This window comes from Saccostrea cucullata, unplaced genomic scaffold (assembly GCF_032062105.1).
Source record: "Saccostrea cucullata isolate Sc308-1 unplaced genomic scaffold, CSIRO_AGI_Scuc_v1 ctg163, whole genome shotgun sequence".
Taxonomy (NCBI): domain Eukaryota; kingdom Metazoa; phylum Mollusca; class Bivalvia; order Ostreida; family Ostreidae; genus Saccostrea; species Saccostrea cuccullata.
The window spans coordinates 42,143-65,748 of record NW_026933609.1 but is presented as its reverse complement, the minus strand read 5'-3'; the positions used below and the strand labels follow the sequence as shown (position 1 = coordinate 65,748).

Sequence of the window (23,606 nt, the reverse complement as noted above, 5' to 3'; positions counted from 1 at the left end):
GAGGTGACAACAGGTTTTTTAGGGATAAACTGTTGCATCACTCTGATCGACACACAAAATCAGTGCCAAAAAGGATCTTGTCTATCTTGTCCTTTATTTTAAAATATAATGAACGTAACATCAAATGAATAGTAAATACATGAACGAGTCAAAGCTGTATAAGAACGTCCAATAACGCGCAAAACATGTCACATATAGGAGTTAAGTTATAAATCTTAGAGGGGAAATGCCATTAGTTTAAAACCCTTTAAAATATAATACCTCAATTAATCAATCTGTTGGTACTGAGTTCTGTAACAAATTAAAATTTTAAAAACCATGGTCCAACCTGGATCAGATTCTTGAGTTAGGATAAGACTGTCTATATTGATACATGTAGTATAGTAAAAACTGTTAAACTCTTTTAAAGACTGATTCTCTCCCCTGCTGTAAATACTCAGCAGACAAATTAAGTACGGAAGGATGAAAATTATAGCCCCCGAGTCAGGGGTTCAGGTGTGAGGGCGGGTTTCCATTTATTTCATTTCCATTTCATATATTGATTCACCAAACATGCTGCTATACAACGTTTCATAAAAACGTTGGATAAAAAATATTTTTACTCATATAGGTCTGCCTGTGGTAGACTCATAAGATTTTCGTGCCAGAACCCACTGCGACACGCTACTTTGTTTATATTCTCTGGGATTGGGAGCTGCAACCTTTAGGATCTACTCCTAAATCAAGCGCTTAAACTATACTACACCACGCTAGAAAATTGAATTTCCTATTCCTTGTTAATAAACAGATGAAATAAAAGTAATTATACGCAATACTTAAAAATTGAAGAAATTCCTGGCGAGTTATATAGCCGAGTTGCATGTCGCATACTACCAGATTATTCCCCAGACAGTCAAACGGTACAAGAATGTGCATACATGTATGTGATAATATATTAAATTTCCAAAAAATCTTTTTAAAAACCCTCTGTCCCTGGGTATTCAACAGAAAGCTAACAGGATGATTGATGAAATCAATAATTCTGCTTAAATCTTCTAAAATTCTATGAATCCATGGCCTTCAGGTCAGGATTTGCCTGTTAGGGCGGGGCTTTAAGAAAAAAAAAATCGTCATTTTTGGGGAATATTCTTATATTTTATGAGTGTAACGCAAACATAGTTAGTGCATAGTTATCATATGCAAGGGTACTTCCTCTTAAATTGTTAAAATCATAGACCCTGAGTCAGGGGTTCCAGTGTACTGTCAGGTTCTATCTTTTATTTGTAGTGACACTTCATTATTTCTTTTGAATACCTTCCTCTGCAAATGATGAGCTTGTGGACCTTTTTTTTCAAACTGGATATCAGTGTTCCTGAGACAGGGATACTGTTGTTAGTACAGGACTGTAATATACAAATGTAAATATAATCCATAATACTTTAAAAATGCATTTAATTATGCGACTGCTATTCTTAGAAAGAAGTGTTAATCGGACTTCGATATACACCTTGTGTTATTCAATTTTATATTATGAGTGAAAAGATTTTATATAGAAACGAGTACTTTTGGATCAAGAGTAAGCGTTTTAAAAAAGGCCACCTACACACCCTGATTTAAATCAATCGATAATAGTGCCGTACAATGCTAGATGGGCGAGTTAATTCTTCTTTTCACGAAGACATTTTCTTTTCATGTCAAATCCTAAATCCTTTTCAAAATACTGGAATAAAACTTGTAAGAATTACACCTATTATTAATTATTCATTAGTGATTAATGCCTTTTAAATAGGTAGTAAATAGGTTAGGAATTTCAATACTGAAATGTAGCAATACAATGAAGAGGAATACATATTCACACTTGTATCTGCAATGGAATTGAACTTTGCATTCATTTACATGATGGAACCGTAAAATGAGAACGTGTTTTCTGTTAAAGGTTACACAAAAATGTATCAGAATTAAATTTAATGTCTAATTATATAAGAGTGACATATTGTACCGACTGGCTAAAATGACCCAACTCAGTTCTTCTTTTAACCTCCACATGCTCCAGGACAAAATTATTTGTTATGCATTTCGGAAAATATATTTTAAAAATTTAGCATTGATGTTTTACTTTTAAGTGAAAAAAAAATATACGACCTACATGTACCTACCGACCCACATTTCTTCATTCCGGGTCGCTATAGAGCAAACAAACATAATTTTAAAGTCGGCCTGGTCTCAAAGAAGGGCTACATTGATTTTTTTAGTATGTGTTGTACCTGACCCACCTCTGATGTTTTAGAGGTCCGTATTTGTTCTGCCCCTACATGTACTTTGTATTGTTTTATGGACTTTTGATATTGAATACTGTTCATTATCTCCATATGTTTCACTGTACCACTGAACAAGGGGTTTCAACTTTTCCTATAAAATCGCTTAACCAATTTCCATAAATTTAATCTAAATCATATATGATAAACATGATAAAGGGAAGCAAACATGTGAAGTCCTTGGCCCATCTTCCCTCTGGGACCTGGATACGTAGATTACAACATCACATGGTTCTGTAATGAGTAAAATTTATGATTGTTTCAAACTGCATGTGGTGTAATTAAGAAGCTCTATTAATAATACATGATACAGTAGTTAATATGCATTTTTCTTGAAAATAACATTAATTTTATTATTATATATGTACCACATATTAATCATTCTATACAACGCGTTATCTGATTGGTTCTAGATTATCACGTGACAGGACCATGAAACTTTATATTTCCAGGTCGTCGACATGCTTTTCATCATATTCAACCTCTCCGGATACCTAGTGCATTTTCCCGCAATAGCTAGTGTTCGTTGAACGAAAACTCAAGAGAGTAGTTAACGTGACAATAGCCTGGTTCACATAAAAAAATTAATGATTGTTTTATAGGAGTGTAATGTGTCCAAGAATTTCAGTAACTGTACATTAGAATTGAAAGTGAATTTAAAGGCGGTTTTTTAAAAAAAGTTTTGCTTGTTTCGGTATAATGAACAATTTATTGCATGAATATTCAGGAAACATGAAGATTTATTCACATTTCCCTCACAATTCTGCAATAAATGTATAATATCAATCCATCACCCCCATAAAAAAACAAAGGTAAGGATATTAATTTCTTCTAGACATTTATAAAAACCAGTATTCAATAGTTATATATGGAATAAATGTTCAAACTGTACCGACATTTAACACAAATTAAATCAAAAGTTCAGTGGGCAGAGCAATTCAAATATACTTCGTTGTTTTCTTTAACATATAATTACATGCATGCATCAAAGTTTGTAATTTAGTTAAACAAACATTTATACAAAAAGACATAATGGACAACTCACATGTATCGTTCATGTGCAAACTTTCATGTTCTAATCATAAACATCTCAAACACTCGCATTCATTATTTGAAAAAAAATATCGTACCACTATGTGCAAAGCTGGAAATAAAATTTACTTTAAAAAGTAAATGAAACAATAAAACTCCTGATGAAAATCTCGGTTGAAGATTCTGCTGCGATTCTCAAAAAATCATCTACACATAGAAAAAACACTACTCTCTGTTTCAGTTTCACATTTAAACCCTTGAACACATTGTATTGCGTGATACAGCTTTTCCGGAAAGGCTTTCCTTGATAATTTGCCTTTAGTTAGAGTTTACAGAACTACCCGTATTCTTGTAAAAAGTGGTTGCTCTACTACTTGTATCTGTTGGTATCGTAAACTAGAAAGTCCATCCTTTTTATATCGTGTATAAGAATTCGAAAGCATCTTGTATCTATAAAAAGGGAAAAAACATATCATTACTTCAAACAATATACTGTATAAACTCGCCTATAAGCCGTTTTTATTGTTTCAGCGTATATTGGAGGTATTAAATCTATGATTTACCAACCTTTTCATAATTCGCATATGTCGGACAAAAAGTTTTCGACCAGAGAAAAACAATTTTTAAAAAAGCCCCCCCCCCCTCCTCAAGAAAAAAGATCGAAACAAAACACCCCCACACGTCTCTGTTGCTCTACTGGTTTGTACCTATAAAGAAAAGTATCAGTTGGACTTGAAAAAATAACAAATAGAGTAATGCTAATCTTTATTTGTGACAAGAGTGCAATAAGACTATAACTGTAAAAGGAGCCTTTTAAACGAATTTTACAGATCATTCATCAAAATCAAAACCCAATAAAGACAATTATGTATCTGACCCGTCTCACCCGTTGGATTTATGATTTGAAGAATTTAGAATCTTCACAACCCCAGGATGCTTCCACATAAGTTTAAGCTTTTGTGGCTTATAGTGGTTCTAGATAGGAAGTTTTTTTTTAATTAATTTTCCTATATATTTCATTGTAACAATAGATTTGTCTATTATGGCCCGCCCTACGCTCGGGGGTCATGAATTGAACAATTTATAATGTACACAACCCCCAGAATGCTTCCAAATACAAGTGTCAGCTTTTCTGACCCAGTGATTATTGAGAAGAATATTTTTAATGACACCATCCTATTTTTGTCTTTTCTAGATTATCTCCCCATTGTAAGGGGACATGGCCCTTCATTTTATAGCAATTTAATCCCCCCCCCCCCCCTTTTCAACCATGGTTGCTGTGTACCAGGTTTGGGTAGAGTTGACACAGTGGTTCTTTAGACAAAGTTGAAGATGTGAAAAAGTTTACAGACGGACGGACGACCGACGGATAATTGATGATCAGAAAAGCTCATTAGTCTTAAGCTTTCAGCTTAGGTGAGCTGAATACAAATTTACAAAATTATGTAACTTAGTATAGTGTACTTGTTATGTGCCAAGTTATATTGAAAACTGACAAAAACTGTAGGAGAAGTAGCATTTTAAATGTATTTTACAAAAATATTATTTTTAGTACATGTTACCATGGCAACACCGTTCATTGAAATAAAAAAGCAATACACAGAGTTCTGTATCTCAGTAGAATCTACCTGTGTGCAAAGTAATATTGAAATCAAACTAAAACTGTCAAAGGAGAAGGATTTTAATTGTTTGTCACAGAAATACACCGTTCAACGAAATCAGAAACCGATATACAGAATTATGCATCTTAGTGTTAGCTGCAGAACTGTAGCTCTCCGAAAAAGATATCTATAGACAGACCGGAGAGCTACAGTGTCATCCATTGAAAAAACTGTATACATGTATTTATTGCACACAAAAAGTGCGCTGTTTCTCGATTTATTTCTCCATGTTTTTAAACTGTCATCTCAAAATTTTACTAACCGTGTTCCTAACATATTATTTCACTTATTCAACAAAGAAGCACCACATTTAATTGCTGTTAATAGCCCTCCTGGCCCTGAAATTTATAAGATCATCGAAAATTTCGTCTTATTATATTGCCATTTTGGATCGCAAGATTATTCGGTCCAACACGTGCAGATGTTGACTACATGAGTACTTGATAGAGAAGTAAGGAATTCCAAAACTAAGCGCAACTTTTTGTGCGCAATAAATACACAGATTTTACAATGGGTGGCACTGTAGCTCTCCGGTCTGTCAATATGCTTTTTCGAAGAGCAACAGTCCTGCAGGTACTTAGTGTAGGATACTAATGTGTCAAGTTTTATTGAAATCAGACTAAAACTTTTGGAGGAGTAACATTTAAAAGTATTTCAAAGAAACTTCTATATTATGTCGCTCGCGTGGCGCAGTGGTTAGAGCGTCTGCTCTAGAGTCACGAAGTAAGGAGTCGATCCTTACGTCGCGGGTTCGAATCCCACTGTGGGACGCGGAGACCGATCCTTCGGATGATACCGTATAAACCCAGGTCCCATGTCCAAGTAGGTGCTGGCACGAAAAAGACCCCTCTTTGCTCAATGGCCCTCAGTGGCGAGTAAAGGACAAAATTTGCAGCTCTCCACCGGCAAGTGGTGGCGTCTCCATATGAGTGAAAAATTCTCGAGAGGGACGTTAGACAATATACAATCAATTCTATATTTTAGAGACCATAGCAACACCGTTTATCGAAATCAAAAATCAATATATAGAAATATGTATCTTAGTGTAGTCTACCTGTATGCCAAGTTATATTGAAATCAGACTGAAACAGTAAGAGGAGAAGCATTTTGAATGTATTTCACAGAAATTTCTAATTTTAGTAACCACGGCAACACCATTCATCGTAATCAAAAACCGATATAAAGAAGTAAGTATCTTAGTTTACTCTACTTTTATGCCAAGTTACATGTATATTGAAATCAGACTAAAACTGTAGGAAGAGTAGCATTTTGAAAAATTGTTAACAGACAGACAGACGGACGCACGACAGACGCCTTACTATCGCATATGCTCATCTGGTCTCTGATAAATAGAGCAAGAAAACAAAGAAACGACTTACAGGCGAGTATTTACGGCATCGACCTGCTGCACACATATCAGAAATGAATCATGTTTACCAAGTTATTAAATACTGTTAATGTATCATTTGAAACTTTTTTTTCTATGATCGATTTTGTATTATACTTTTTTTTCGATGTTTGTGATAATATTTAATAATCAAATTACCTATCACTATTGATCTTCGATTGTTTGTGTTTGATCATTTTATATCTGCTGATAGAAGGAGACATCCGATTTATTGTTCTACCACTGGCATAAATTCTGCAACATCAAAAGAATAATTTTATAATAACCACTGACATTAAAGAAACATACAGTCAAGCATCTGTACATTATGTAGGAAACATATGGAGATAATAAACATATGGAGATCACGAACAGTATTCAAGATCAAAAGTCCATAAAATAATACAAAATAGCAGAGCAAACAGTTACACGGAGGAGTGAGTATTCCCTGCCGATAGGTCACACCCGGCGTGCGCTTCTTGTCATGATCGAAAAATAACGGAAAATCGATCGTCAGTTCAGTGTACATGAATAAATATTGGACCCATAATTAGTATGAAAAACGTGTCAGCATATGACTCTATGATAAGTTGTTTTTGCTGACAAGGTCATTGTATCGTCCATAGAATTTATGAAAAGATTACTTTAAACGTGACTGCTGATATTCTTGTTTCATCAACTTGTTTGTCAATAATGTACCTCGCTTAAGAAATTGTTCATACGTAGAGCTTGCTCTACTGAGATATATAAACTTCGTAAACAGGTGATGAAGGTATATTGCAGCATAAGTAAGGGAAGTTGACGATTGAAAAGTTAAAGTCATCACGTTTATCATAGAGCTTGATTGTTAGATTACCATTAACGCCCTTTTCAAGTAAAATATCCAAATTTGAAACAGATGTGCCAGACTCTCTGGTATATTTTACCTCAAGCTCACCAGAATATATCGTACCGAGTTAAGAATGAAAAGATTCTTTATCAAGAGTAGATTGTTTTTCTTCAAATAATAAAATAAATATTGTACACGACTTGTATTAATTATTGCAGCTTCTTAATCAAGAAGTGAAACACACAAACGATACATGTACATGATGTCTAATGAACTTATAGAATACCCCTCCCCCCTCCCCCACCCCCAGTTACTTATTCCTCTTTTTCTTACACGTTTGTACTTTAAAGTTTAAATACACGAACATTTTAAACCTGAATTTATGTTATTCAAGAGATTTTTTGAAAAAAAGTCATATCCGGTATATTATCTAATACAAACATCTATAGAAAAGGGGTGTAACTCAATTTTCTTTACAACTTTGAAAACATTATTCCTTTTCTATTAATATATGAAATTTATAAATGTGACAGTGTTTGACCTATTATCGATCTTTAGATTAATTTTATTAACTTTATGAACTTATAATTTGTATAACAAGAAGCCTATGGGCCACATCGCTCACTTGAGTACCATTGGCCATTCAGTAATTAAACAGATTTCCCTCTTTGTAATACCTCGTGACCATGCCTTTAACCAGCTAGGGTCATGATTAGAATGTCACTTCCCTAGGATGCTTCCACATACGCTTTAGCTTTTTGAGTAAGTGGTTCTTGCAATTGAGAAAAAGATTTCTAAAGATTTTTCCTGTAAAATTTCAATATAAAACCTTGATTCCCTATTGTGGCAAAAACTAAGGAATCATGAGTTGAACAATTTAGTATCTACACTACCCTAAGCTATGCTTCCACTTTATTTCAGTTTAAACGGACAAGTGGTTCTTGAGAAGAATGTTTCTTAAGAATGTTCCTATATATTTCAGTGAAAAACTTGGATCCCTATTATGGGTCCGCCCTACTCCCGGGGGCCATGATTTGAATAATTTAGAGTATACACTACCCAAGAGTTTTCATTCCGATTAAAAAATAAATAAACTAATGATCGTATTTTTATTAATGGATGATAAATTGAGGGTTCTCGCTCTCTTACATATGTCTATCATATTTCCGAGGCATGTGCATTGTATTTAGATGATAAACAAAAACATAAGATAAACAATAGACAAAAAATTGACATCCTTGTCGGTTCTACTCTTGATGCAAATAAAGTAAACAACAATAAAATGTTTCATTCGATTTTTGTTAGGATTTTCTCATCGACACTCAACATATTGTTTACATGTTTATTTAAGTTTGTCCCAGAAATCCCGCGAGATTTGTACATTTTGCAACTTTTTTTTAACAAAAGAGCACAAAAAGAACTATAACTCTTCCATAGTGGAAATAGGACATATTGGCCAGTGATTCTTGAGAAGTTGAAAATGTGAAAAGGTTATAGACGAACTGACAGACGGACGGACAACGGGTGATCAGAAATTAAAGCTCACTAAGATTAGCTTAAGACAACAGTCAACATGCCACTTAATGTCATAATTATTGCATTTACAAACAAGGTCACTGTTTCGAGCAGAGAATTTGTGAAATGTTGACTAGCAAGTCTTTTGTTATCCTTTCATGAATAACTTATTTGTCAATTGCTTGCCTCGGCTTAGACGCTATCAAAAAATTCGTGTTCCGTGAGATCTAGTCCTCTACACAGAGTCCAAATTTGGTCGTGCTTTTGAATATCTTTACAACTATGAAAGAGCCTGAGGTAAGGCAGACAATAAGGTAAATAATGAATAATTTCTCATAGAAGAATCGAAATCAAATTTTTCGCCTTTGGACAAATATCAATATATTATACATTTTCGTTCCATTCAATAATAAAAAAAAAACTGTGCTTTTTCTAATGAAGGTATGACTCTCATACGAAAACAGAGAGGACAAGAAGACAGGTATTAAGGTAGAAGATTCATACATGTACCTTTAACCCAAAAGATTTTACAATCGGAAAATACTAAAACCTACCTATAACTCATGTCGTCATCTTCACCTCCCCAGTTATAAAACAAATTGGACCAGCCATTGACGGCTTCAAAGTCATTTTTCAGCCACGCAGATACTCCACCGATAAGTTTGGTGTCAGGAAGACTACAGCGAAAAAATGTAAATATATATGTAAAAGTTTTTGATAAAAATTCATTAACAGCTTAAAATTAGAGCTTTATATGAAATATAAATCACCAACCTGCTAAAGTTTGCTTACCTGTAATTAAATTTATCTATGGCATAAGACAAATGCATAGGACTTCTACAACACCCATAAGATATCCTGTCGTCCTCTGGTATTAGGTCGACGTCATGAAATACAAAACAGGTGTAGTTATCTCTCTTCAGGGCTTCCATGTACCCAATGTTAAGTAGTGTCCCTTTATTAAAGTCTTGATTATCAGCCTACAAATATCACAAGGCAAGAAACATATTAGTATGAATCTAATTTGTTTTCCCAGCGCGTGAAAATATTTTCTTTTAAGTATAAACAAACTAATTGCCAGGTATCGCTTGTTAAGTGCGGCGTAAAAATAAATATTGAATTTCAAATTATGATATTATTTAATAAATTTTCATACTTCAGAATTCATTGGATTCCTTTCGTTTTTTTTTTTTATTGGAAATTGATGTATCCAATGTTATGTCTAAAGGTGTCTAGATATTTTTTTAATAGAATAATTGAGTGCTTTACAATAAAAGGACAATAAAAGGACAGGACCAAGGCCAAGGGCGTCAGCTTGTACAAATCATAAGAAAAAATCTCATATCGAACAATGTATGCCTTGTATAAGTTTAAACCAAGGTACTTAATTGTAAAAATAAATATTATATGTAGGGGCTGCCCCGTGTACGAAACAAGTGGAAAAAATAATGATACATGTATATAGGAGTCTCAGTGTCCTGTATACGAAAAAAAAAGGCTATGAGTATGCTTTTGACAAATTCAACCAATTTAAATGTATTCTCAACAATATCAGATATAATGACACTTTGTAGCAGCCGCTTATGATATGATAGAAATGTCATAATGCGTTTCATAAATTATTGCATTAATTGTTTAAAAGTTACCAACCGCTCTTAATAGATCGCCACTTTATGTAACAAGAGGCCCATGGGCCACATCGCTCACCTGAGAAGCTTTGACCATTCTGTTCTTTACCAGATTTCCCCCTTGTAATACATAATGCATTGCCACAACCCCACTGATCATAATTTAGACATTTTGAAAAAGTACACTACCCCAGGATCCTTCCATGTGCACATAAGTTTCAGCTGGTTCTTGAGAAAAAGATTTTCAAAAGATTTTCCTATATATTTCTAAGTAAGAATTAAAAAATTGATTCCAAATTGTGGCCCCGCCCTTCCCCCGGGGTCATGATTTGAACAATTTAGAATGTAGACTACCCCAGGATACTTCCACATAAGTTTCAGCTTTTCTGGCCCAGAGGTTCTTGAGAAGAAGATTTTCAAAAATTTTTCCTATATATTTCTATGTAAGACTTTGATCCCCCATTTTGGTCCCGTCCTTCCCCCGGGGGTCATGATTTGAACAACTTAGAATCTGCACTACCCCAGGATGCTTCCACATAAGTTTCAGCTTTTCTGCAGCTGGCCCAGTGGTTCTTGAGAAGATTTTCAAAGATTTTTCCAATATATTTCTATGTAAAACTTTGATTTCCCATTGTGGCCTCACCCTTCCCACGGGGGTCATGATTTAAACAATTTAGAATCTAGACTACCCCAGGATGCTTCCACATAAGTTTCAGCTTTTCTGGCCCAGTGGTTCTTGAGAAGAAAATTTTTTAATGACCCCACCCTATTTTTTTCTTTTCTTGATTATCTCCCCTTGTGAGGGGACTTAGCCCTTCATTTTGACAATTAAATTCCCCTTCACCCAAGGATGCTTTGTACCAAGTTTGGTCAAAATTGGCCCAGTGGTTCTTGAGGAAAAGTCGAAAATGTGAAAAGTTTACTGACGGACAGACACCCCCCCCCCCCCGGACAAAATGTGATCAGAAAAGCTTCAAGTTAAAGCCTTCACTCAGGTACTAAAAAGGTATAATTAAGCGGTTAAGAATATCAACTATCAGTCCAATGATTTATGGCAAAATATTTTTATTATTAAGCAGTTGCTACAATGCTTTGAATAAAACAGGTTTTTTTCTTGGGAGCAAAAGTATTTCAACAAACCCATAATGCATATACCTTAATTTCTAGGAATTTTACTTCCTGCTTGGATTTAATGGCTATATTTCTAGAGAAGGGACGTGTACTGTCGGTATGTAATACTTAAAACTTATCATAGTGTTCCACTCTACCATGCCTTACCAGTACTTAGAGGTACCTGTTCCACTACGTACACGCTGTATTGCAGATTTTGACGATGAAGAATAGGGTGAAGGTTGTTTAAAAGAATTTTAAGGTGCTCCTCTCTATCTCGCACTGGGGTTATTATTGCTACTCTTTCATGTACGTCCAGTTCCTTTTGTGGCCTTTCAACCGAGTGGTGTCCGCCAAATTGCAGCCACCAAAAGTCAGATGCCATATCCTGCAACTCCCTTGGAATCATATCTGCTGTAATATTGCCAACTATGAAGAATGAAAATATTTTGGTTAAAGTAATAATAAAAATTTTAACACGGTACGAATACTCATAATGAAATGATTATGGACCATTGTAATGGCAGATTTTTGAGACTGATAAAATAAAAATAATTAATTAAAATAAGAGGCCCATGGGCCTTATAGGTCACCTGAGCATCATGCAACAACTTTCAAATGATTGAATTTGGTTCATGTTTTAAGCCAGATGCTATGGCATTCACAATTTTGAAAGAGACACCATTGATTATCATAACTATACACTTAGCAATTGCTTAGTTTGTTTACTTTATACCCATAAGCAGGGTAGGGGAACAAAAATACATGTCAACTAATCAGTAATATTCAGTAATAATCAGGAGTTCCCTTACCACACATGAACCCCTGACCCTAGGTCTACACATTGCACAATTTTTGAAAAGGCACACTTGCTTATCAAAAATGTTCAATTAATACCAAGGAGCAGATTTTAAACAATTCATTTTCAGTATATAGAAGTAGAGCCCCCCCCCCCCCCGTCTTTGGTATTCCTGATCCAGGGGCCTTGAAATTCACAATTTTGAAAGAAGAGCCCTTGCACATCATAACTATATAAATAGTTCATCTGCTTATTACCCAGGAGTAGAGAAAAAGATTTTCATATATGTAATTTATTATCACCATATAATCATGGTAGAGCCACACCCTAACACCATAATCCCTGACCCTGGGGCCATAAAATTCACAATTTCGGTAGAAGCGTTCTTACTCATCATAACTATGTCCTTAATTAGTTTATTTAATATCAAATATCGGTACGAAACGATACACGAACGACCTATCCAAAAATTGAAAATGAAAGTACCTGTCCTTGGAAAATGGCGGCTTGTACGAAGCGAAGAGACGATGATGATATTGAAAACATAATGTAGAACTAATAAGTCGTTGATTAGGGGTAAAACGTTTTCACTTTTAAGCAGCCTCGGAAGATTGGACAAGAAGAGTTCAGTATGTAAAGCGTGCTATACTACACAGAAAGTATCGTTTCCAGAACATTTGATATCATTAATTGTTGGTCCATCTCGTGCTTTTTTGTAATCTCAACTAGGCTACAGACTTTCAGCAATTGCTTTTAATGTAAATGTGCTGTTTTTTTTATATGAAATTTTAGTCAGTGTTCTTTGATGAACTACACAACTGTTTGTAAACAACTTCTTTACAGAAATTTGGTAACAATAATATGTACATGTACATGTATTATTGTTTCCGTAAAGTTTTAGTCAATGAAATTGATGAACTTCAGGTATTAATTTCAAAGCACACATGATTTTATATAGTCTAAGAATAATTTGTTGATTTAATGTCAAGACAAAAAAAAATGAAATAAAATACTAATTCTTTTGCATAGTTTTATAATTTATCATGTAACAGTTGATTTAATGTTAAGACAGAAAATGAAATAAAATACTTTTTAAAAAGTTTTATAATTTATCATAATATCGAGATACGTATCGTATCGTATCGTGCTAATATATCGAGATACGTATCGTATCGCAAGATCTGTGTATCGTCCCACCCCCTAGTTAAGGGATTGATCCTTATCAGTGGTGTATATTCCATATAGGCAAAAAGGCTGTAGCCTACACATCATTTTCTCAGGAATAAAAATTTGGTTGAATAAAGGGGCGGGGATTTGATAATAAATCGTACCTATTAATTTATTTGTTGGAGATGTAAAAAAAAAAAGCATTCTTAGCAATCCGCACTTTTATACCTATATATCCGATTATCTTTACAGTTTTGCTTTATATTTTAGGACAAAACTATTCCCTTAGCTTGACATTTTATTAAGCCAAAGTTCAAGTGTTATTAATATTAAGTCTGTATCAGAAAAATTTAATCAAAAGCAACAGGAGTCCATAATATGTGCAGGAAACGAAATTGATAACTTGAATTATATTTGTTAGTAGGAAATTGAACGTTTTGATCGAATTTTGATTATTCAGCAAGGAAGTTTCCATATTTTCTTAGCAGATATCGAGTGAGGATAAGTTCTCAGTTTTGTTAAGTGGTCTTCACATCAGGATATAAACTGTAATATACCTACAACATTATTTACACTGGTCAAATTAAAATTGCAGATGTCTGAGTTTGCAAAAATGGTCCCTTTGACCTCTCCCTAATACCGATCGTGAGGAAGCTTCTTGTCTACCCACACTTCAAGTTAAATATGTGACAAGCCTACACATTAGCAGAAAGGAAAAAACGCCACTTATATGTCGCGGGTTTGAATCCCAATGCGGGACGTGCGGATTGGTCCTTCGGGTGATATCGTAATTTATAAACAGAAGTATAGTGTGAATCATTAGATGCCACGAAAAACAAGTGCAAGAAGAGTGATGAGATAGAAACATGCAAACAATAGATTGAACTCATACATTGAAAAAAAAACAACTCGAGATTACTCAAATGTACAAAAATCTATTGCATACAATGGATTCTTTCAGGCTTACCTGGTCCCATGTCTCCTAATCCTTTATATCTCTCTAGACAAACCAGATCGTTCCATCTCTCACTGACGCGTACAGTCAAGTCTGTATAGATTGCTGTCAGAAAGACACACATAATCACCAGAGGAACGTATAAGCTTCGGTTTCGTATGCGGGAAAACCTGCACAGCCGTAATTTCATTTTATGCATCGACAAAACTGAAAAAAAAAGACAAACTAAAAACTAATTTCCATTTTAAAAATCAAATCTTTTAGCTTTTTAATTACTTATATTTCCCATTGCTTGCAAATTTTATTTGTAATTTGTGTGTTCGAGGACCTATAAGTTGTTTTGATCGGATCATCTACTTCACTTGTAAAAATGTGCTTTATTGATTTCGTGTGTGACATCTTGATCATACACGTACACGTAGACATATACAACGGTTTTCAAATAAAAAGGCAATATCATTTATGTATACATGTACCAAAATGCTTAATGTATCAACTTGGAAATAGAATAGAAAATATAAGAATTGATTTTGTCAAGAATGGTTGTACCCCGCTTAAGGAAATGAGAAAGCATTCGCGGATCTACAGATTAGTGTGGGACTATTAGAGGAGAGGGGCGGGTCAAAGGGATACGTTATAAAGTATTCCAGTGCTAATGCTCAAATGTTTCATGAGATATCGCTCGGATTTGATAGTTATACATACAGACTATGTATGATTTTGTTTTTAACTTGAGATATTGGCCTCAAAATGCGCATAGAGTTGTGGTGTATAACATTTCAAACCAAAAACTCGAGAAGGTTTTTCGAGAAACTGCATGGAAATAAAGCGTTAAAACGGACAGTGTTTATTACCTTGACCCCAAAATTAATAAGAATCTTCTTAAACAGGCTTGTGTAATTTGATATTTTAGGTATGATATGATATCTGAAGCTTTCAACTGTCATTTGGCAAAGAAAAATTTGATATATTTTTGGTTGATAATTTTTATTAGACAAAATAAAACATGGTTTTGAAAACGTCTACGCCAAAGTTTTACAAATTCTTGACATGAAGCTATCATGATATTAGGGAAAGATTCTCTAGAAAATATATATTGAAATTAAGTTATATTACATAGTCTTTTGATTATGTTGTGTAAACCATGTCATGTGCTGGATAATTTTTGATTGAGATGGGTAGGTTGGTATCGGTTTTAACTCTTTTATGCCGTGTATTTTTCAAATTAGAAGCATTTCCTTTTTAAAAACATTTTTATATACATCTTCACATGACATGAATTTTGGGATTGTAGACCATTGTCAGACAACACTTCCTTATATAAATTAAAGCTGATTCTTTGGTAGCTATTTATAGCACTATTCATTCTAAACATTTTTAGAATTAACGATATCTTCTAATGAGGAAGATATACATATCTTCCAACGAGGAAATATACACTCAACAATAAAAGTGGAAACACTTTTGATACACTTCATGTGTGAAAACTTGTATGGCATAAATTTAGTTAATATACATAATAATATTAAAAAAAATAGTTTAAAATATTTTAATAAGAATTACATTATTTAATGTTTTATATATATTTCATTTTGCGTCGAGATCAATGTAGAACGTAAAAACACAAAATGTAATGACATGATTTTGGGATTATTAAATTTTGTGTAAGAAAAACGGAAAATGTAATAATTCACTTTTTAGTTGTCACATTTGTGTTGTGTAATGTTGCGCTGAGGTCAACACAAAATGTAATGGAAAATGTAATAAAACAAAATATAGTATTTTTTTGTATTGTATTCAACGCAAAACATCAAAAAATTGGTTTGAACATACTTGTATAACAATTTGGGAAATTCGCTCTACTAAACAGACGGACAATCCTGCATTTCTAACACTTTCACTGAATATCAATAAAACATTAGGGCCTATTACACTCTGTGTCTCGTCGATTAAAACTTAATATCACAAAGTGAAATAATCCCAGTTTATTACATCTGTGTTGTAATTAAATTTCGCGCTGTTACACAGGTTTCGTCGGTCTTCCTCGAGTTGTACCATTGACTTTTTAATACGTTCAAAAGATGCTTTTACTTTTGAATGTATTTTGTTCATATCAAATTTTTCACCCAAATCTAATTTTTATAACAAATTTTGATGAATATAATTTACTGAATACTTGATTTGGTTAACACATTCTTTTATTCGTTACTCGCAGCTCTCTTGAGAACTCGAATTCTGCTAAACCTATTTGGTTTGAGAGACCGAAATTTTTTTTTTTAAACCAGAAGTCTCTGGTGACTGTAACTCTACTAGTCTGTACGAATACAAGGAAAAGTAGCACTTGGATTTGAAACTTTGCAACAGGCAGCAATAAAAAGAATTATGCATCTTTGTGTAATCTACTTGTGTGCCAAATTACATGTATACTGGTATCTCATTATATCGCGGTACTTAAAAACTTTTGCATAAAAAGTGTAATTCGAATTTTTTACTTTAACTTTCATCAAATGATATTCATAAACCAAACTATGGCCTAACTTTCGAGTGTCAAATTCTTTCCCAAGCTTGCATCGTTTAATTTTCAGTCTATTTTTAAAACAGGAAGTCTTATTTACCTCCTAAATTGGAGATCATAAAAAAACATGCCACCTTGTTGTTGACATGGACTTCCATTCTTATTTTTAATTTTACGATGTAATTCTACATAAAAAAAATAAACAATTAGGCAAACTAAAGAATTTCAAAACATGAACTTTATTATGGATTTTACTAGATTATAAGTCCAATGGTCTAAATATAATAAAAAAACGGGAATGGAAATCTGCAAAATTACGCTTTATTTGAATAAAAGCTTTTCCGACGCATGTTCTATATTTTAAATCATCACAAAAATTTACATTCAGACGACAGACATATAATCTTTTCAACAAAAAGGATATGAGCTATGTATCCGATTTTTTGGCATATAACGCGATACAATGGAACCCGTAATATAATGAGAATCGAGTATATATTGAAACAAGAAAACATTGATGCCCGGGAAATATATAAAGTAAAAATGAAAATGAGTGTTGATCATCAAACCGCTTCGATATGTGTGAAAAGGCATGCGTCTAATTAATGGAGACGATAGTTGCGAATATTTTGAAAACTTGTAGTCGGATAAAAATCAATCAAAAACGATACCACTTAAAACTTGATCAATTCCTCAAGTAAATGTTGGCTGCATAAAATATAAATTGAAGTTAGACACACGCATCACCTATATTTAAAAATGTATTAATTTTCAGTTTTAGAATATGAAACACGAACTGTGCAGAGTACGTTTTTATCCGAGAAGTAAAATTCGATATTCTAAAAAAGGGGACCCGTCGTTTTTTCGATAGTAAATGATAAGCAATTTTATATATTAAATATGAAAAACATATATATTTTTACGGATTCACTTTACGGAAGTATATATATTATGTATCTCGTAATTTATAAATGGAAAGAACATTCTGATTAACAATCTTTTCAATGTTTAGAAAACCTTTAATTTTAAATAACTACTCCCACCCAAATTCCCATACACCAACACTTAAACTTTATGTATAGTTTTGCAGCCCGGTCCTCCGGGCTGCAATTGAAAAACTATAGGAGCAGTAGCGTTTAAACGAATTTCACAGAAATTTCTATGTTAAGTAACCATGGCATCGCCGTTCATCGAAATCAAAAACCGATGTACTAAATCATGTTTCTTATTGTAGTATACTTGTGTGCCAGGTTTTACTGAAATCAGTCCAAAACTGTAGGAGGAGTAGCATTTTGTAAAATTGTTTACAGATGGACGGACTGACGACGGACAGTAGAGCTAAAAAAATTTTTTTTGTGGTAACGCTACTCACCATTTTAGGTGTGAGTAGGAACGTAGGTAATTTAGAAAAAAAAGAAATATAAAAAATAATGTTGTTAAACACAAGCATCCGATCATCCAGATTTCTTAATCTTAAGGAAGGATTCTTCTCTGGTTTCTGACTAGATAAAATAATCAAAGTACATTTGCTTATAATGTCGTATATACTGTATTGAGGTGAAATAGCATCGATGATTTCATACTTATCACCCGTGGGCATAGAAATATCGCCGTAAAATATGCTAATTTGTTGTTCTTAGTCAACCAATCAGAAAGTTGGAACTCTTCAATTTTGAAAAATACGTTTATTACTTTGCTATTTATGGTAAATATTTTGACGCTCGTTAAATGTGCGAAGTTTGATTTAAACAATGAAATTCAATTTGTACAGTCACTGAAATTAATATCCGTCAGATATTACACAGGAGTACCTCTTTCTAACTGCAAAATGCACCGGTGACTGGATTTATCAGCTGTGTTAACTACGGAATGAGTTTTTCATGTTTTGCAATGCCGAACATGCATACGTAACGTGAACTGTGATTCGTTGTTTCGCATCGCATATGCGGCCAAAAATGACCCATGCATATTTAATTACATACGACGATTTTTCGGCGAGTTTGCCCACGGGTGACAACTGATAAGTATAGACGAGATCACCCGTGTGTTTCCGACGATGGTGAAAGAGATTCAAGACCATATTTTTCTTTCCTCATCACAATTGTACAACTTTAATTAGTTTTGGTAATCTGCGTTTGAAAACTGGCAGGGACTATATTTTTAGCGCAATGGTGGCGTATAAAAATATCTTCATTTCTGCTTCTCAAAATTATTATAGAACAATGAATTTCGTTAAAATTTTTACACAATCAAAGAAATGAAGAACTTTTCAAATGTAAGTTTAATTAATACTAATAATACTTAATAGTAATAAGGGACTATAAAGTTCCAAAATATATCAAATAAATATGATTTTCATACAAGCTAGAACTATGTTAGTTTTATGATTTTCCAATCTGAGTACAGATTTGAGGCAAAAATCAGTTTTAAAAAAGTATTTTTCTCCCATAGTAAACGATCAAAACTTTTTGTTTTTGTATCATTTTGTTTCTTTATGTGACATCTTTAAGATAGAGTGAAAAAGAGAAAAATTTAAATATACGAAGCATATAAAAATACTAGTAACTAATATATCGTATAAATTAGAGAAAAGTAGAGAAAATTCGGATCAGCCAATATCCATTTTAGTGAAATTATTTATATCCATATAGTAATATATTCTTATAGGCCCTTTATGGTAGTATATTTAATCAAAAGCAAAAACATTCAATCTTTTAAAATACAAGTAGGGATCGCACACATGTAATTGGCAACAATAATATTTTTTATTATTAGTGTCCAGAAAAAAGTAATGACCTTGACCTGACCTTGTCTTTAATATAAAAAGGTCAAATTTAATTTGACTGATACCATCACTTAGAGATATTGTCTTCTTGGTTTTCTAAAAATTTCATTTTTAAATACAAGAAATATGAGAAGAATCCCACCTTAAAAGAATCTCATCCTCTTACTGTATCATTGGTTTGTATATGTATATACATGTAATTGCTGCATACTGCAAGTAATGTAACTAAAGGGAATTTTATTGGCGGTTTTTAAGTAAAAGCACATGTCTTTTTAATGGTTTAAGTGCATAGCATGGCCTATCTTTGCAATCAGTGGTCCACCTTAACTTCGAGCCTTGTTTGCTTTTAATTTGGATCTAAAGATCAGATCACAGACTTGTATGTAATATTTTATTTTGTTTTTTTCTACTCTTTCTCACATTCTTTCTTTTTCTCCCATTCACTACATGACATTTAAAAAAACATTTTAAATGTTGTTAAATTTTGTAATTTTTAATTTTCTAAATAAAGTACATGTACATATGCAGCACATAATTATAACAGATTTTTAAAAAATGTTTATTTATTGCTTACAAGGGTTTCAATATTTGTCAATTTATTGAAATTTTAAAAAAATAAATTAAAATGAAATAAAGAAAGATTCTATGAATTCGCGAAACGAAGTATGTAAAAACCTGACAAAGATTTAAGCCTTTATATATAGTTACTATTACACCCCATCCCTCTAGTTTGATAGTAAACACGCATGTCTATGACAAAGTGTGATCATTCTTTGTGATTCCCGCGGCCTTGTCGACGCCATTTTTAACCGTGTTGACCATGATTATCAAAATTCTTTTCTCATTAGTTGTACATGTAAACAATCGTCTGTATAATTGAGAATAAGAAGAGAAAAACATGGTCGGATAAAAACGGACAGTAGATAACATCTGTAAAAAAAAAAATTACATGCCTAGAATAGTGATAAAAAATTGAGTCGGGCGGATTTTCGTGAGTCGGTCGTGTTACCACAAAAAATATTTTTAAAGGATGGCCTTAGTGGAAAATTCTCGAAAAAGAATTAGATTACAGACATTTCCGAATTCTAGTAAAAATTACAATGTAGGCTTCACAAAGCCCAAGAAAATGAAACTGAAAATAATGATCCGTTTTTTCTACATCCAAATTCGTATACATGAAATTGAAAGACAGAAAGTGTTATATTTGCAATTATTTATGTTTTAAACATATTAGTTTCCTCTGTCCTTGCCAATATTTAAGTTTCCTTTACGGAAAATTCTAATGACGTTCATGCGATCATGATATCATTTCATTTTACTTGGTTTAACAGCATACTGTACGTCGTGTGTTTTTCGGTATAACTGTATGATTCTGCTGTTTTTTCTCTTTGGTTGTGTCTGTGCGTGATGAAAATGGTATAATTATCAGATATGTGTAGTTGACCCACATCCACTCCTAAAATGGAATCCATCAAACCTTAAATGAGAACAAATAGAGGCTTGGAAACAAAGAAGACATGATGAATAATTTTACACAATCTTCCCCAAAATAGCACGAGCCGCCAAGCCGCTTGTTTTCCCCCTCAGCACTGTGGATCAATATTACTTTTTACGACCTACTATAAAACATGGATTGGCATGCTGATATTTCTTGAACAGCGAAGGCATCATGCATTTTGTGCATAATCAAAATATTTCTTCAGGATAAAAAAAGCTATGGACGCAAGACCCGTTTTTTTTTAATATGCCTTCAGCTGGGATCTCACAATTTGAGAAACCAAACAGTCGTATGCAAGCAAATCCTTTACAAATTTACATAATAAATATCGGGCTCGAAGTGGGAAAAATGAAAATCTTAATAAAAAAAAATTACTAGTATTTTGTTTTTTTAATGATTTTCAAGGTAGTCCAAATGTTTGACTTCTATATCTGATTTCTTCTTTTCTTCTATAAAATATTTTCTTTGGTAAGAAAAGGGGTTCAAAGAAAGACAGAGTCAATTTCATGACGTTTTGTTTTATAATATAAACAAGCTGATTAAACAAATTTACCAACAGTCCATAGTTTACAAATTCTAAAGTTAACAGAAGGATCCTGTGAGAAAATTAAATACTGACTGATATTTTTTATACAATCAAATTGTTCGGCCATTATTGAACATTAGAAATTCCATTGTCAAAATGTCAACCGATAATTACACTCAACGAAAGTAAGCAGTCGATAAGGGAACATTACACAATCATGACAGCTGATCCAATGATTTACCTATCCTACAACAAAAAATTGGGTGGGGGGTTGGGGGGGGTATTTACAAGGCAGCCTTTTACTGAACATTTTTAATATTAAAGTGTGTTTCAAAAGTGGGGGATCCTATTCCCCTCCCTGATACAATTTCTTTTTTATTGAGGTGACCTGTCCAAACAATAATAAAACGTGCCTTGTAATAGTGTACAGGATTATCAAATATGATGTTGAACTCATAAAATAATTGGGAAACCAGTGGCAGTGGCGGAGAATTTTGTGTGTGATACTGCCTTTTACATAAAGCCATTCGCCTTTTGTTTTGACAAAAGTGTGTGTGTGCTGCCTGAAATAGCTATGCACTTTGCAGGGCAATTCTTTTTGGTTGCTTTTCTGAAGAGATCCTGTTTATTTTACTACTTAACATTATGAGTAAACTTCGTTTTAAAAATATGAAGTGTTTTGAAAATGTACGTACTTAATAAGCGGAAGCTAAAATGGTTCACATTTATCTGGTTAAAATCAACAACAACAATGCACACTCGAATTACTTAGCCACATTGAATACTAGTACATTATTTAAATGTATACAACTATGACTGATTAAGCTATGTTGTTATTAACACACACACACACAAATATTCATCAAAGTCATTGAAAACCTCATTCTTTTCTACATCACTTCAAACATGTATGTTTTTGTAAACGGGACACAGCTTATAGTTTTAACATGTATAAAATTTTTCATTAACACACCATTTTTCCCTAATTTTGTTTAAAGATTAAGTGAACTTCAATAAAGAAAAAGGATAAAAGTGAAACTGAAATTCGTTGATGAAATAATTTCCAGATAAAAGAAGTATCTATTGGCTTCTATTTTATAAGTCATGTGTTAAACTGAAAATTTTGAAAGATATTATCGATAACTTCAAGTCTGCGTCCAAGCCCCTTTTGTGAATTTTATGAATTCAACTTTAATATTGAAAGTTAACATTAAATAATACTATAATGCTTTAAGTACTTTAGTTACATCATAATCATGCAGCTGATGATCACATCTATTTCCTTTTCCTGTCTCAATATCGATTATACGGCATCTTACTACAAAGACTTTGCACTTATCAGCAAAACATTTTGTAACATAAATGTCAAAGTGCATTTAGTTTTATTATGAATGCAGAGCTGTTATTTATAGCTTCCATGAGCAATTTACATGGATACATACTATGCGAGATTCAAAACTATAGCCCTAAAGTCGAAAATGTCTAGTATCTGAAAGAAAAAAAAACAAATCGAATGCTAAAATGTATCCGTTAATCTATGAGTAATGCATCATGTGTAATGTGCAATTTATCAATGATCTTCTTGAATGCTGAACTTGTATGCATCATCCACTGTAACATAAAACTGCTGACGAAGTCAAAGAGGGCATCAAAGAGTATTATTAATTAATTCGAAAAATGCATTATGAAAAAAAGCTGTATTTTCTTTTACTCACTTTTCATTTGAGCTCATCCTTTGGCATTAACTCTTTCCATTGCCACTTTGCTACATGATTCAATTTGACCTCAGGAGCAGACAAAGGCATTCACATTATCATGATTATATGAACATATATTCCGCGAACACTTGTCCACTGCCCCCAGTTTCAAAAATATCAATCGATTTGCACAGCGAGGGGCAGCGAT

General features: G+C 33.1%; 1 protein-coding gene across 3 annotated transcripts; it reads right to left on the bottom strand.

Annotated features, from left to right (window-relative positions):
- Positions 1-108: 108 nt before the first annotated feature.
- LOC134238726 (beta-1,4-N-acetylgalactosaminyltransferase bre-4-like) lies at positions 109-23,606 on the bottom strand. Of its 3 annotated transcripts, none has more exons than XM_062720846.1 (7): positions 23,417-23,606; positions 14,390-14,584; positions 11,641-11,885; positions 9,511-9,698; positions 9,273-9,395; positions 6,534-6,629; positions 3,116-3,776 (listed from the first exon to the last, which is right to left on the bottom strand). In XM_062720846.1, exons 1-7 carry the CDS (start codon positions 23,421-23,423, stop codon positions 3,656-3,658), a joined length of 975 nt encoding a protein of 324 aa, XP_062576830.1. In that variant the 5' UTR covers positions 23,424-23,606; the 3' UTR covers positions 3,116-3,655. The 3 variants fall into 3 exon arrangements, with proteins under 3 accessions (XP_062576832.1, XP_062576830.1, XP_062576831.1); XM_062720847.1 differs by having other exon boundaries at positions 11,641-11,870; XM_062720848.1 differs by lacking the exons at positions 3,116-3,776; positions 6,534-6,629 and adding an exon at positions 109-1,382.

Excerpts from the sequence above, each read along its gene's own strand:
- LOC134238726 (XM_062720846.1), bottom strand. Across the intron at positions 9,699-11,640 it reads GCGTGTACGTAGTGGAACAG|GCTGATAATCAAGACTTTAA; the intron begins GTACCTCTAAGT and ends TGATATTTGTAG. Across the intron at positions 3,777-6,533 it reads TCGAAGATCAATAGTGATAG|ATACAAGATGCTTTCGAATT; the intron begins GTAATTTGATTA and ends CCCTTTTTATAG.